The sequence below is a fragment of the Hyaena hyaena genome, unplaced genomic scaffold (assembly GCF_003009895.1).
Source record: "Hyaena hyaena isolate Hyena2069 unplaced genomic scaffold, ASM300989v1 scaffold_156, whole genome shotgun sequence".
NCBI lineage: Eukaryota > Metazoa > Chordata > Mammalia > Carnivora > Hyaenidae > Hyaena > Hyaena hyaena.
Genome location: NW_024080788.1, coordinates 2,157,581 through 2,173,970, shown reverse-complemented (window position 1 = coordinate 2,173,970; position 16,390 = coordinate 2,157,581). Strand labels below are relative to the sequence as shown.

General features: G+C 34.3%; 1 protein-coding gene across 2 annotated transcripts in view; it reads left to right on the top strand.

Annotated features, from left to right (window-relative positions):
- The window catches only part of SLF1 (SMC5-SMC6 complex localization factor 1), an 82,411-nt gene extending 67,040 nt beyond the window's left edge, over positions 1 to 15,371 (top strand). For both annotated transcript variants that reach the window (XM_039239404.1, XM_039239403.1), the window contains 6 exons: positions 7,126 to 7,271; positions 8,222 to 8,385; positions 9,154 to 9,287; positions 11,186 to 11,278; positions 11,665 to 11,847; positions 14,426 to 15,371. In XM_039239404.1, coding sequence (XP_039095335.1) covers positions 7,126 to 7,271; positions 8,222 to 8,385; positions 9,154 to 9,287; positions 11,186 to 11,278; positions 11,665 to 11,847; positions 14,426 to 14,907 — 1,202 coding nt within the window. In that variant the 3' untranslated portion in view covers positions 14,908 to 15,371. The remainder of the gene's footprint in view (positions 1 to 7,125; positions 7,272 to 8,221; positions 8,386 to 9,153; positions 9,288 to 11,185; positions 11,279 to 11,664; positions 11,848 to 14,425) is intronic.
- Positions 15,372 to 16,390: the final 1,019 nt, after the last annotated feature.

The window sequence follows — 16,390 nt, the reverse complement described above, 5'->3', positions numbered from 1 at the left end:
GCTGGGAAGTAAGTTTTAAACAGAAGCACCTGTGAAGGGCAGTAGGCCTTGCTTTACTATTTCTTACAGTTCGTCCTACTTCCCTGGGCTCTGTAATCAGGCCCTGCCAGCTTTGGGCCTTGCTGTGCAATGTCCCTAGAAGATGTATCCTGGAACCTCTGCTGCAAAGAATTCATGACCCATGAACAGGAGCAGATCTTTGACATTACCTGTACTTTCAGAAGATTACCAAATTTGAGAGCAGAAAGATTAATGGCCATTCATAACACCACTAACAGAGACCTTGATTAGCTGCAAATGGGCGTTCTCCCCACCCTTAGTTTTGCTGTAGTTAACTGACAAGCCAGATGGCTCTCTGAGGAAAAATCTGCCTCCCATAGGAAACCAGTGACCAAAGTATCTCTTAGATCCTCCAACAAACCATCACTGAAGGCCTGAAGGCTGATGTTCAGGATCTGATGGAAGCACTAGTAGACTCTTTTTCCCCTAAGGTGAATTGGTCCAGGTTGAATTGTGCAGTGTGAAAGAACGCCTTTGTGCTTTAAAATGCTTAATAGAAACTTTACAAAGGTATATTGTGCTAAACCTTGAAGTTGTAGATAGAGGAATCTTTTGGTTTCTGCCTTAGTCGGAAATTCTTTCCATAATATAAGTCTTTATCTTACAGATCTTTGCAAAACCAAAAATGAAGCCCTAGAAACAAGTACCATCCCCCAAATCTCCCTTCGAGATCGTGTAGATATTATAAAAGATTGGGACATTGAAAATAGAATTGTCTGTCTCTTAAGAAAAAGAAGGAAAAATTTAAGTAGTAATCACTCCACATCTCTGATAATAAGCATATATGCCCCCAAAGCTGCATCTTGGAGAAAACTTGGATACTTTGTGCTTTTGTGATGTGAATTTTCTACCCCCAGATCCTCTAAGACCTAAGAGCCATTCTTGGAAATGCAAACTTTAGGGAGAAGTTTTTTTATCAAGGAGGAAAAAAAGAGCGATGTGGAAATAAAGCGAATAAAAAGTCTTAAGTTTCAGCTCCATAAATACTGAAAAGCTTTAGCCATCTGAGCAGGTGATTTAACTTACTTCAACTGTCAAAACAAAATTTGGATCCAACTACTTTTTTAAAAACCAGTAAGTTTTGCATTATCATACCCATCTCATGGCTAAAATTTTAAAACAACTTTAAAGGCTGTTTGCAGGTGTGTGTGTGTGTGTGGCAGATGTATTAGATGTATTATTCTATCTCTGGATAATGTTGCTAATATTAGCTTTTAAAAGAATTCTACTTAATTGGTGTAAAAGCAAGTGCTTATATGGATAAAGTAATCTTAAAATTCTCAGAAATACATAAGACTAACAAATGCCTTTTAGGTCCACATAAGCTGTAAAAGCGCTTAGTATTAAAAGTTTAAGTTCACTGTTTTAATTACAATAGACATGTCCTTAAAATTATCAACATTGGATATAATGCAACTTGCACTTTTTTACTCTGTTAAAAAAATTGTCAACAAGATAAATATGGTGGGATGGCTGTTTTTGTCTAATGTCTCATGTTGTATTCATGGGTAACCTGAATATAGTTGTTGGGAGCAAGTGAGGAAATGTAAGTGAGATGAGAATTTTTAGGTTAATTTTTTCCATAATAATTAGGTTTTATGGTATGTGTACTCAAAAGCTTTCCAAATCTCTTTGGTAACTTCTTAAATCCTTAGTTTTGTTTGCAAAGTCAAGTTACATGATAGAAATTCATTTCTTTTTTTTAAGTTTTTAAAGTTCATTTAGTTGAGAGAGAGAGAGTGGGTACAAGTCGGGTAGGGACGAGAGAGAGAAGGGAGAGAAGAGAATCTCAAGCAGACTCTCCACTGTCAGTGAACAGGCCAGTGTGGTGCTCGAACCCACAAACCGCAAAATCTTGAGCTGAAAACAAGAGTCGGACACTTAACTGACTGCGCCACCCTAGTACCCAGGTAGAAATTCATTTTTAAATAAGATGAAAATACTAGATAATTTCTAAATATGATGAAATACTGAAACATTAATTACTGGTTTATCTACTTTTGGTTTCACAGAGGAACTAAAGATATTTTTTCTGTTAGTAAACTGGTCTTTTGTCACTTTGGCAAATATATTGTGAGGAATAATATATTTCTAAAAATTACTGGATGTGTTAAGAATTCCCTGGCCATAACACAAGTGTCTACTTAATTTTTACTAGAAATTAAAATTTCTAAGGGTTAAGAGTCTTATTTAATGCATGTAATTAAGACTACTGGAAATAATAGGGGAAGTTACTGTATGCAAGGAACAGTAAATCAAGTTTCTGAGTAAGAGAAGGTATGAGGTATGGAGATGTGTTTTTGGTAAGAAGGAAACAAGTAATTTTTTTCCTAATTGTTTCAGAATGGGAAGAAGAGAGAATTTTACCTTTGAGGTCAAGTTGACTAAAGTTAAATGAATGTATTATAAGCATTTTTAAAAGTAACCTTTGAGATCAATAGTGTATGTACATTTAAGTACAACTAAAAATATTCTTTGATCTGCTAAAAGGATAAAGTTTTCTTGGAACATCGGTTTGCTTTTGATAATGTGTAAGGTTTTTATTCACCTTTTAAATAATCTGCCTAGTAAACAGTGATTTTATGTATTATCAAAATAATTTCCTCAGTTGTCTTAAGTTTTTGATTACTTAAGAAACTAAATGTTCACTGTTGCTAAGGTGATTGTTTAAGTTGTTTTTTTTTTAATGGCTACTTAAATATCTATATTTGAATGTAAAGTCTTTGTCACTTAGGATAACTCATTTCATAGTGCCTTATAGTGCCTTATAATCCTGTTTGACCAAATGTTCTAAATTTTTTTCTTTTTTTAATGTTTATTTTTGAGAGAGACAGACACAGAGCACAAGCAGGGTAGGGGCAGAGAGGAGAGAGAAACACAGAATCTGAAGGAGGCTCCATGCTCTAAGCTGTCAGTACAGAGCCCAATGTGGGTTTGAACTCACAGACCACACGATCATGACCTGAGCCAAAGTCGGAAGCTCAGCTGAAGGAGCCACCCAGACTCCCCTAAAAGCTTTTATATTCTTGACAAACTTCGCAACGTCGAATTCTAAAGTCTTTTTTGACTTTGAAGTAAATTTGGGATTTTGCAGAGGATTTCTGGAATATTGCAAAAGATGTGTTCTTTCTCCTTGTCAAATGAGCAAATTCTAAACAAATTAGGTTTATTTGATAAGTCATATGGGAAACAGTCAAATAAGAAGTAATACTTAAGGGGCGCCTGGGTGGCTTAGTCGGTTAAGCGTCCGACTTTCGCTTAGGTCATGATCTCACGGTTCGTGGGTTCGAGCCCCACGTCGGGCTCTGTGCTGACTGCCAGTTCAGAGCCTGAAGCCTGTTTCAGTCTGTGACTCCCTCTCTCTCTGACCCTCCCCTGCTCACGCGGTCTCTCTCTCTCTCTCCAAGATATAAATAAAACATTAAAAAAAAAATTTTTTTTTAAAAGAAGTAATACTTAAGCCTTCTTTATGCTGTTCTTTTATAGTTGTATGTAGGTGTTCCAAAAATAATGTAAAATTCCCAGAAATGTAATATGTACTAGTATAATGTCACTTGTAATTCTAGTTATTATCTTAAGTTGTGTGCCACAGAGATAACCAAATTTTCTTGTTAATTTCATTGTAATGAACTCTTACCAGACCCTTAACCAGGATCATTTTTAAGTTTGTTGTTTATAGAGTTACTGTTCTACTCTGTTGCCTTTGTTAATATGTTTTATCCTCAGTGAGATTTATAGAAAGGACTCTGACAAATGCAAATTGTTTCTCATAATTTTAAGCTCATACCATTTAACTGGGTAAGGATTTGCAAAATTCTGATGGAGAAACATCATTTCCTAAAACTGCAAACATAAGGTCACATTCAATAAGAATTGTATGGGACTGAATGGACTAATGAGGATGACTATAATTTTTATAACTTTCTATTTGAAACGTTACTGGTTTTTAATGTTATGTTTTTCCACTTTTAAGGAAACTACAACAAATGGGTGAAGTATACCTTTGTAAACAAAGACAAAACCTTAGCTTTGTCTCCCTACCTGATCTCTCTGGAACTCAAACTTCTTAGTATTTTTATTTTCACTACAGTTTTTGCATAAGTTCAACAAGAATCAGTTCTCCTTGTAACAAGACACAATTGGAAACATTGGTTGTGTTTCCAAAGTTTTGGCTGGAATGTCATATTTTAGAATATGCATAGAATCACATTATGACCAGACAGCTTTAAGGAACTAAAGCTGACTTCATGGAAAAAGAGCCTGGCACCTTGCTTTCAGTGTTCCCAGCAGCCTTAGCAAGTAAACAAGGTCACTTCCTGGCAGTCTCCGAAACCTCCAGATATTTTGGAGACCTAAAGAAAAAAGGAATTTACCATGTCTATAGGTATAGCAGGCAAAGTCTGATGGCAGGAACTTTGCTTGGCTTCCTAGTCTCAAGGGTCTTTTGAAAGTTCAATCAGAAGGGTGTGTGACTGGCTCAGTCAGATGGGCATGAACTCTTGATCTTGGGGTCATTAGTTCAACCCCCATATTGGGTGTAGAGATTACAAAAAAAAAAGAAAAAACTTTTAAAAAATTAAAAAAAATAAAAGGTGAATCTGAGATTGCTTATGAAAAGTTCCAGCAAAGCAAATTTAAGAGTCTGTATGATCAATAACTATTCTCACAGCACTTATGTAAATAATCAGCCACGTTTCCTGAGACTAGACTTAATTTGCAAATGAATTTGTCTCATTGTGCTCATATTTAGGAAAATGGGGGTGACTGTAGAAAGAAAAATTGTTTCAGTAATACACTTTTATAGGTATCAAATCTGATTTCTGTTAATTGTCTTTGAGGTCTTGTTTTCTACCTGTGAACTGGACTAGATGCTGATTTCTTCTTCTTCCTTCTAATATTTGGCTATAACTCTTCAAACTGACATTTCTGTTTTTTACCACCTTGTTGACTTGGAATTGTTGAGAACTGAAATTATACTTTTCCTGAAGCTGTGCAAGAAAAAGCTGGACAACTTGACATACACTTGAGAGAAATTACCACAGCAGCTCATGCATGGACCGTCTTCATGCCTAATGCCGTGTGGCCACTCAGAAAACTCACCAGAGACCTTCACACTGCAAACCAAGAAAATCTATCAGTTGCCACTGCCTGCCCTCATTCCTTCTGACAATGTTTGGAGCCAAATGTCAAGAAATCTTGACTGGCTGCCTACAGAACGTAGAAATTTAGATTATAGACTGCCCCATCCATTAACTTTTGCTTCCATAGAAATAATATTAGTAAATTTTGGATTGTACAATGTAGACCTAACTTTGGGAGCCCACCTGCATTACTACCTCCTGAAATGAGACACAACTCTTGTAATTGAACTGACCAGTTCTCAGGGCTAAGAGACTGGTTCACTGACATGGAGCAATCTATTGACTCAGCTTCTAGAATGAGAAACTTCTTGGGAAGTTTCAAAGGCAGGATTGAAGGGGAGCAAAATATCCCAGAATGTGCCACTTTGGCAGGTGAATTATTTTGAGCTAAACAATGAAGAATCAAAAGACTCAGGAAGAGGGGCACCCCGGTGATTCAGTTGGTTAAGCATCTGGCTCTTGATTTCAGCTCAGGTCATGATCCCATGGTTCATAGGTTCAAGCCCTGCATAAGACTTCACATTGACAATACGGAGCCTGTTTGGGGTTCTCTCTCTTCCCCTCTCTTTCTGCCCCGACACGTGTGCTCTCTCTCAAAATGGATAGAGGGTTTGGTCCTGGAAGAGAAATATCACCAGAGATAACTATAAAGAGTATAAGCTAGGCGTTGTAAGCTAGGGCAAGTTTGGCAGAGCCTAATTGTTCAGATTCCTCTCTCTGTCCCATTGTCTGTGTATGGCATGTCAAATATTTGTTTACCAAACACCTGCTTTTCTCACCTTCCTGTGAATTGCCTTCTTTACCTTTGAAGCCACAGACCCCTACCACCATTCTCCTTAACCAGGATGGCATGTAAACTTCAGTTACCTGTCTTTGAACCTCTCATGTATATGAAGCTTCCATATGAAAGTAATTAAATTTGTTTGACCTATGTTAATCTGTCTTATGTCAATTAAATTAATAGACCAGCCAAAAGAACCTAGAAGGGTAAAGAAAAAAATTTTTCTCCCCTACATTAATGAATCTGCCATATTGTATAATATCACAACTTTTTTTTGTCCTGTTTTATTTTGGTTCTTTTAATATCTTGTTGATTCATCTTGTTCTTTATATTCCATTGTATCTTCCATCCTTTTACTTATACAGAAAGTATCATTGGATAATTCATAACATCCAGTAATTTATTTTATGTGGCAAATAGTCCTTTCGGTTTTTGTGTATATTTATGCATTTCCGTTATTGGAGAGCTTGAGGGTTTTGGAAGAAAAGATTTGAGGCTCTTGGTATTTGTTGTTGTTGTTGTTGTTTTGTCATTTAAAATTATAGCCCTCCCTCCTACTTCCTATATAGTAGGTACAGACTTCTAAGGATATCCTTATACATTCGCTTGTCTTACATTTTCCTTTTCTTTACATTTATTTCTCCTCTGCAGTGATAGGAGTCATGAATATTGTACTGGGAATCTAATTTCTTTCTTCCTGTCATCTCAAATTAAATAACATATGTGTCCATTAAACCAAACACTGGTTCGCCAAAGACACAACTCTGTTGTGGGAAGAGATCTTCACATTAGTTGGAAAATAGAGTGATAAAATCCTATACCTATCTATTCATGTCTCATCTCTCTATTCATGTGTGTATATATCTAATTTCAAAACTTTTATTTAAAATAATAAGTAATGGTTGTTCGAAATGTGAGAATATGCACCATAAAAAAAATAAAATTTCTAATTTTTTGAAAGGCAAGTGTCGTCTTGGGAGTGTCATCTTTTTTTTTGTTTGTTTTTGTGGTTTAAAATTAAGTGGATGAATCTCGTGTAGGAGTCGTCATTTCAATGAATAACACCCACGCAGAAAATACTCTGTAGAAAGAAGTTTTATAGGGTGTAGCAATAACTATATTTATTTCTCTTGCTTTGTACAGACTTTTCTTCAGAGGAACTAGAGATTTTCATTTGTTCCTTTTCCTCCTCCTGGCTTCAAATGTTTGTGGCAGAGGCAGTCTTTAAAAAGTTGTATTCACAGAGTTCCATCAGCATTTCTTCTGAGCCATTGTCTCTCCAGAAAATGGTAAGCACCACTGTGTTCTAGCTCTTGTAGTTGCCAAAAAATGAGTTTTTAAATTCAACTTTAAAATGTTTTTTGTTATTTCTAATAATTAGAGCTTATTAACCGTAAATGTTTCAAATTTATATAAATCTATATAACCTTTCAAATCTATGTAAGAGTGGGTGTTTTTCTACCTAGGAAATGAAGTCATTTGTGAATAGAAATTTTAATTACTTCCTGAGAGTAATTAAGGATTGATAACAGAAAAATAATACAAAAATCTTTGTTTCCTTGCCATAGCACATAAGATAATTTTGGAAAGATGTAGATCCAAAACAATTTTATGTAATATTTAATGGTATTTAAAAAGCAAAATTTGTAAATGATGCCACAAGTTATTCCTCTTTATCTTATATATACACATACATAAGCTGCATTTGATTCCAGGTTTTCCAGTTTTATCTTGTCTTTAAGACCTACTGTCTTCAGCAGTTTCTTCAGCAAATGAGAAACATGCTTGTTTATTGGGCACATACTGTTTTGCTGCAATCTTTGTCTTTAACGACTTTTGTTCTTCTTACTCCACTTATTCCAGACTTGTTTCATGTCTAAGGAAGGCATTACCAAAATGGAAATGACAAAATACTGGTTGTTCATAAACCGTAAATATTTAAAGCATGCAAATGAACTATAACAAGTTGATTATTAGGCTAATCAGGTGAAGTTTGCTAATGAGCATCTAAAGTGAATTTGAAAAAAGTTATTTTCAAGAAGGTATTTTTCTTTTTACCTATGTCATATTAATGACATGGAAGTAGCAGCTTTCTTAATATCGTAGCATGTTCAAATGAGAAAGGATAGCAACCAAGAAAGCATAAATAATCTAATGGTGAGCTGAATCAGATAATTTCTTTTTACTGCTTTCCAGGTCTTGGTAGTTGAGAAAGCATTATAATATTATTTTGCAACAGGTATATTCCTATTTGCCAGCTTTGGGGAAGACTGGTGTGCATGGGGCTGGAAAGACGCAGATACCAAAGAAAATAGGACAGCGGCCTTGCCTTGAATCTCAGAGAGCCTTGTTAATGCTGAATGGTGCGAAGCAGAAACAAGTGGAAGGGCTGCCAGAGTTACCGTAAGTGATGCTCATATATCAACTTTTTTTTTTTTCCCCCAAGTACAGCCTTTTTTGGACACATTTCTTAAATTTTATCCTTACCGTGATGTTGTCTGAATTATACTGAGTAACACAAAACTCAATTTGAGATGTATAAATAAATACATATAGTCAACATTATTGCTTTCTCTTCTTCAGGGTACATGTGCTTCCTGAAAGGAAAAAAACCTGTTTTTCAAATTCTTTTACACCATTTTTGCCTGTGATTTAAATTACTACTTGTATATAATATGATAAAGATTGGATTTCAGAATCCATAGTCATGTAAGATACTCTGAATTGTTAGCAATGGCATTGCCAAATGAGAAACCTCTTCTAAAAGTTTACTGTATAAAATTCAGAAAACTTTAAAATGTTTTTAGGAAGAGTAGGATCAGAATATGAAAATAAGAGTGGGGAGCAGGAGCCTGCATTTGAATCTTAGCATTTGCCTTCTTCTCTCTCTGCCAAATGTAGTTTACTTGGTCTCTTCTTCTATGTGACAGTACATAACCATTAACTTTTCAGTGGGCAGTTGGGGGTACCAGTTATTAAAATAAAAATTAATGCATGAAAACTTATTTCTGTACAATTGAAATAAATATAAAAAAACAAGCAGTAAAGAATGAATAAGGAGGAGTTAAATGAACAGGAGGCTGGATTTTTGAAAGTACTCAGTATGTAATGTACACTGCCATGCCTTGGTGTAAAACAAGCTTTCATTTTCTTTTCTTACTTTATTTTCAGAGAGCTGAACCTTGCTAAATGTTCTTCATCGTTAAAAAGATTGAAAAAGAAGTCAGAAGGAGAATTATCATCTTCCAAGGAGAATTGCCCCTCTTTAGTTACAAAGATGAATTTTCACAAAACTAATCTAAAAGGTATTCCAAGTATCTAATTTATGCTAGGAACTTCTCATGGTTGTAGTCAGTATTTGCAAGTTTCACACACTGGCCCTGATGAATACTTGAACTTGACTAGGCCCAGAAAATACCTTCTTAGCATATTTTTTTTCAACTCTCATTTATTCAAAGAAAGTGATTGTTTAAGACTCAATATAATAGAATATTCCTCCCTTTCCCCCTCTGCCTTTCCAGATATTAGCTCTTATTGAGCTCATTCCAGATTTGCCCGCCTTACTTTTCTATTCCACCTCAACCTGTGCAGCTTGGGATTAGAGTCTTTTGATTTGAAAGTATAATTCAGTCTTCATCTCTCTCAGTCCTAGACATTTTGTGAACAAAGAATGGGGAGTAGTCTATGTTACATAGCTGTGTTAAGCATATGGACTCTTTTCTCCCAGGCATTGAGCCCAGACTATGAAATGTGTTTGGCTTTTGGTTCTAACTATACTGGAACCTAAGTACCTAAAGGATGGAGTTACAAGAATAGTGCTATAATAATTCACTTGGGCACCTCTTTTACTTAGTGACCTCTTAACTCACAAATATAAGGCTCTTCCAAGAGTCTATACCTGGCCAAAGGAAATTGCAGAGTCTCTTGATAAGAAGCTGTATTGTGCTTTTAATACAAAAATTATCATTAGGACACCAGTGTGCACAGTAACAGTGAAGCTCTTTTAATCTCTCAACGTGAATAAAAGTTCGTAATTGCATTTCATGTATTTAAAATAGCTGCCAATTTAGCTCAAAATGTGAAAAATGTATTAAAGGAGAACTCCAATATTAACTACGCAAACAGTGTCCTTTCTCTTTGTTTATTGTGTCAGAAAGTAAAATGAATATGAATGACTTTAAGCTGAACAGCAGAGGGAACTGGGAGGGAGGAAGAGAACTGAGAAATAGTGGGGGAAAAAAACTTCAAAAGCTTTTCAGTGCATGTAAAAGAGATGTTTTGGTAGAAGTTACAGAGTTAATTTATAAAATTAAATACTAAACATACACTATTTAATATTTTATAGCAAGAAAGAGTTTGATTCAGTATTTCATTTGTTTTCTACACAGTTGCTTATTATAAGTTTTTTTAATTCCCATTATATCACATTATCACTTAGGTCTTACTATTCTTGGTTACAACAGAGATGGATATGGACACTTTTAGCCAGTAGGCATTAATTGCATCCCTCCTAGAAAAAACTTTACCATTTCATTTGTCACTCTGTTTCAGCTTTAAATGGTACTAGGATTTTTTTTTCGTGTGTGTGTGTGTGTGTGTGTGTGCGTGTGTGTTTATATTAAGATTCCCCCATTTCTCCTTCTCTGTGCTGCTGTAGCCAAGCCAGACAGCCTATTGAGAAGCAGCAAACCATCTGTTAATGGATTTGAAGTTCTGAATTATACTTGAGTGTGTAGAGGCACTCGTGCTTAGCCAGAAACATTCATTTGAATTAAGCTATAAATGCTGTATAAAAAAGAGCCATACATTTAACGTAGGTTCATGAATAAATTTAAGAGAGGGCAATTGCACTCTAAACTTTTATTGCTTCAAAACCCTGTATTTTTGGTGTTCTCTGATCATTTGTAGCTTTTATAGCGGGATTGAAGCTTTAAACCTTGAACTAGGGGGAGACAATGCCTGTATTAAACCTTTTGCAGTAGAATTTCATTGCTGAATTGCTGATAGAACAGAAGCTCTATGGATTGGTGGGTATCCCTCCCCCCTCTTTTTTTTTTAATGCGAGAAATGTTTAAACCAGTCAGAAGGAAAACTTAAATAATTTTCTGGCATGTGGCCAGATCTCCTAGTTCATGCCCTTTGATTATTTTCTTTAGTTTATATCTTGTCTTCTCTGGAATAATCTATTAATTTTTTATGGCAGGAGAAACAGCCCTCCATAGAGCTTGCATAAATAACCAAGTGGAGAAATTGATTCTACTTCTCTCTTTGCCAGGAATAGACATCAATGTTAAAGGTAAGTTCTCCATTTTTGTGGTCTGATCCAATGTCTTAATATTTGTGATATTAAATACTTTTATGTCAACATTAAGAAAAATCTAAATATATTTACCTAACATATCTTTAAAATATTACCAGTTACAAAACCAGGAAATCAGTGATTAATAGTGCAGAAACATTTTTTGTCCATATTTTGATAAGATCTCAAAATTCATATTTTAAAACTATTTTATTTTCTTACAGTTAGAAATATGACTACATGTTAGACATTTTTATCAAAACATGCTATTTCTATATGAAGCATCTAGAAAGTCACCCTGATAAGGGAAGCAGAATATCAATACTTCACTACCAAAAGTCCTACTTTTGTTGTTTTAAAACTTGCCTTGATTTCTAATTTAGACAATGCTGGCTGGACGCCTTTGCATGAAGCCTGTAACTATGGCAACACAGTGTGTGTCCAGGAAATTTTGCAACGTTGTCCAGAGGTAGATCTGCTCACTCAAGTGGACGGGGTGACTCCTTTGCATGATGCACTGTCAAACGGACATGTAGAAATTGGCAAGCTGCTACTACAGCATGGGGGTGAGTGCATTTATGCTAAATGGGTTTTGATAAATTATCCACTTTTTGATGAATCCCTCAAAGATAGCATTTTATGCTTAAGATCTGTAAGGAAAGATGCCTTTAATTCACATTAGTGAAAAAAATAAAAAATCTCCTAGAACGTAAGCACCTTTTCTTTAATAGGGATGCATTTTCATAATATGTAAATATTTATTTTATTAATTTATTTTATTAATTATAAAACCTATTTAGGTTTGTATATGAGGGTGTCTTTTGAATTGAATGTGTTGATTTTAAATATTCTTTTACATAAAGTGTGCAATGTCTTTGTGAACCAGCCATTTCTGAAAGCTTATTAATAAAAGAATGTAAATGTTCCATTGTGATTACTTGGATTTTTCACTCGTGTTTCATTTCTTGTATATAACTGCTAACTGGACTAATCTTTTTTTAAGCCTTTTTTTTAATGAGTCATTTCTTTGCAGACTATAAAAAAAGATATCCTAGAATATCTTTTCTTCATTCACATTTTGCAGTCAATTAAGTTACAGTAGGAAGATTTTTTTCAAATGATGTAACTGTTGTGCAGGGTTTTGTGATGGAGATAACTTGAGCTTAATATTCATCTGCTGCTTTTTCTGATTTTTGATATCTGTATTTCGAAGAGTACCTGCAACCCTCTCTTAAGTGACATTCTTCTTATATCTGAACTGAATAATATAAACTTTAGGTTAAATTTTACAGAAAACTGATTTATGTTTTATAAGAGAAACAAAGGAAGCGTGATGATTAGCTTGTAAGGCAGAAATAAAAATTTGTGTTAAATTTCCTGTTATTTTTATTTGTGCTAACTTGAAATTTAAAATTATTTTCTTTTATAATTAAAGCTGTTTCATTTTGCATGAAAATAAAACATTTTCTTTAGATGTCTTCCCCCCCCCCCCCCCATATATCCATAAGTGAATGGTTGTATACAGCTTGGTAGCTTAAGCAGTTTGGTTATTTATAGTCTTCTCCTGCCCCCTAAAGGCCTTAGTGTGTCTGTTTTAGTGACACCATTTCATAATCAATATGTTTTTCAGTTCTTCCACTTCTTTTAGTATTATATGTTTACTAAACCATAATGTTCTGTCTCCTAAGTGCTTTATTTTTCTATTCAATCATGTATGTGACATTTGAAAGCAGTATTTGGCCTTGCTTCAAATACTCTAAGCGATGTAAGAGCCATTATTGTATTAAGTCCAACTCTTTAGGAGACAATTGGATTATACTCACTGAAGTGAATTTTTCCAGGTCTCTTGGTGAAGAATAGTAAATGTATGAGTTTATTGTCATAAGAGAGGAAATCTACTTGTAGGTGAATTTACCATAGCCCTTTGACAGTCGCACTTTCACTTACCTTTCCCTTCGTCATATTCTGAGTTTGGATCTGTCAGATGGTTTAACACCATCATTATAGTAACTAAACTACATTATCTCTTTATATGAGTGATTCAGTGTTGAGAGCAGTAATTTTGAGAGTTTATTTATGTCTCTAAAGCCTTTGTTTACTTTTGGCATCTTGTGTCTATAATTTTCTTGTATGTTTTTTTAAGAGGGAATCATTTGGCACAGTTTTTTGAAATAAAACATAATGACAAGAGACCTACCTGAGTTTGATTTAGAATTCTCTTTCTTCCACAAAATCAATCACATATTACCCGTGGCTGATCTTTTATATTAAATACATGTGTTTCATCAGATACATCATTAGGAATTTTTGCAGCTATAATCTGTTCTCTGGCAATATGGTCTTCTGTTGTGTGTAGGATCTTCTGATCATGTCTTCTAGTACTAAAACCTTTCTGTCCCTTAAAAGATTTTTATGGCAGAGTGCATAAATAACTATAGAACTTGACAGAGGGGGTAAAGAGTACTCAGTGCTATGTGTCCAAATAGGGAGTCATTTTTCTTTTGTTCTTCCCATATTATCCTTTACTACCTAGGAGATAAACTCTTGAGTGCTTGCTAAGTAGATAGACATAGATAGGTTTCACTAGGACGAAAAGATGAAACCTGACTTTGATCCAGAGCAGTTAACATTTAGTTTTTTCTGTACTAAAAATTGAGCATAAGCAAGGCTAAGTGAAAAGTGTGATCTGTGGCTATGCAAGGTTTTGTAGTCTTTCCTGAAGTCACCTATTAGCCATGGAAGGAGACAGTACTTTTTTTTTCTTGATGAAATTATGATACCTTTAAGACTCTTACACAAAATTAAAGATGGATGTATTTTATTAATATCTTCTAGGAACACTGAAATTTTTATGTCAAGATGACAACTTACAAAGTTTTACATGCTTCTTTTACATTTGTAGTTATTTATAGAGCTAAGGCATCTATTTTTAGGCAAACCTAATTAGGCGTTAACTGGAATTCTGAGTTTTTTAATGTAACTTTATTAGGCATTCAGTATGTATAGCCATTAAATTTTGTCAACATGAATTAGGACAAATTTGGATTGTAAACAAGGACCTGGATGCTTTGGAAAAATAGGGAAAACACCTGTTAAGCTGCCAAAATAAAAATGTTTTAACATTGTATGTTTTCTTTTTCCTAGGCCCGGTGCTTTTACAGCAGAGGAACTCTAAGGGAGAATTGCCCTTGGATTATGTGCTATCATCTCAAATCAAGGAGGAACTATTCGCTATTACAAAAATAGAAGATACAGTGGAGAACTTTCATGCACAAGCAGAGAAACATTTTTACCACCAGCAACTTGAATTTGGTTCATTTTTACTTAGTAGGATGTTGCTAAATTTTTGTTCAATTTTTGATTTATCTTCAGAGTTCCTCTTAGCCTTCAAAGGGTTAACTCATCTAAATGAGCTGCTTGTGGCTTGTAAGAATTATAAGGAAACCACCAGTGCTCATACTGACTGGTTATTGGATCTTTATGCTAGAAATATAAAGGCATTGCAGACGCTCCCAAATATTCTTAAGGAACTGCCTGAGAATGTAAAAGTATGTCCTGGAGTGCACACTGAGGCCTTATTGGTGACGCTGGAAATGATGTGTCATTCAGTCACAGAGTTTTCATGATGATGCCAAAAACCATTAGTCAACTTTCCAAATGTACTTAGCTTGTATTGTCATTTCTCATGGACTTCGTAGCCTATTAACAAATGTTAGTTTTATTTATTTATTGACAGAATCTGCAGCTTTGCTAAATTTCATAAGCACTTAAAGAGCTGCTGCAAAATGATAAATGTAGGCCTCTGGCTTTTTCCATGTTGTAGAATTTGACTCAGAAGTAAAAAGAGTTTCATTTGGTATACACTGCTCTCATTAATCTTTATTATTTTTTGTTCTGAAAATGATATTTATTTATATTGTACATTTTAATTTAAATATTTTTTCAAATCAAAATGTAACATCCTCTGTTCTGGGGATTTAAGGTCTTAGAATCATGGTAAGGATATTCATGCACATGTGTACCTATAAGCATGTAGCTACCTGTTTTCTGTAGGTTGTTGAGCTAAACTATTCAGTTTAGTTTTGTTGTAAAATAAACATTTCTAAAGTTTACAATAATAATACTCTCTTGGTTTTTAAATGCAGTGAATGTGCCAAGTTTGACAGTTTGATCTCTTGATCTACTTTATTTTAGCAGTTCATGTACAAAGTTTATTTCTACTCCATGTATCACGATTCTGTAAGTGAAAACATACTGCTACATAGTAAGTTTTGCCAAATATTAAGATTATAAGTGGTAGCTAAGTAATAGATTTGAGATTATCTAAAATCTTAATGTGTAGTATGAATTTATGTTTCAATTTGCAATTTTTTTCCTAACAGCAATTTATGGTACAACTAAAAGAAAGGGTGTGGATAATAACTACTTTTGAAATTGGAGTTGCTTTACTGGTGGAAATAAGTTACACTGTGGTACAGCTGGAAAAGAAACATTAAAACTTCCATTTAGCTTTTATGTAACTAAAGTGATGATCTCACAGCAATTAATCTGCTAAAGAAGCACACTTTAGTTTTATCTTGGAAATAGATCTTTTAATAAGATACAAATTCTGAGTGTTTTATTACTGGGGTTTACAATCTAAACTGGAAACTGCTACATTAGTATATCAGCTCTGAATAAAAATCTAGGTTTTTTTCCCTATATTTTTAAATCAGAAATTTTTTACACATACTGTAAGAAATATTAGTTGTTTCTAGTTAGGCTTCAAATGTGAAACAAGTCTCATTAATATTTACTTAATCTGCTAGAGTATCAGAGATGCAGCAGAGACGATCTGAGAAACGGTAAAATGCTCAGAAAGGTTTAGTAAAATGTTTCCCAGCATGATGAATAAGGACATTTTTATTCCAAAGAAGAGCACTTTGCTTCACTTGGGAAGGCATTCTGGAATAATTGCTTGGTGAACTAGTATAAACTTAAAAACATAGTTTTGAGATCTAACAGGCATAGTTACAAATCCCTACTTATTTCTTATTAACTAAATTTTAAGGCAGGTTCCTTTCTGAGCTTTTGTTTTCTTACCTATCAAAAGGAAATAACACCAGGTAT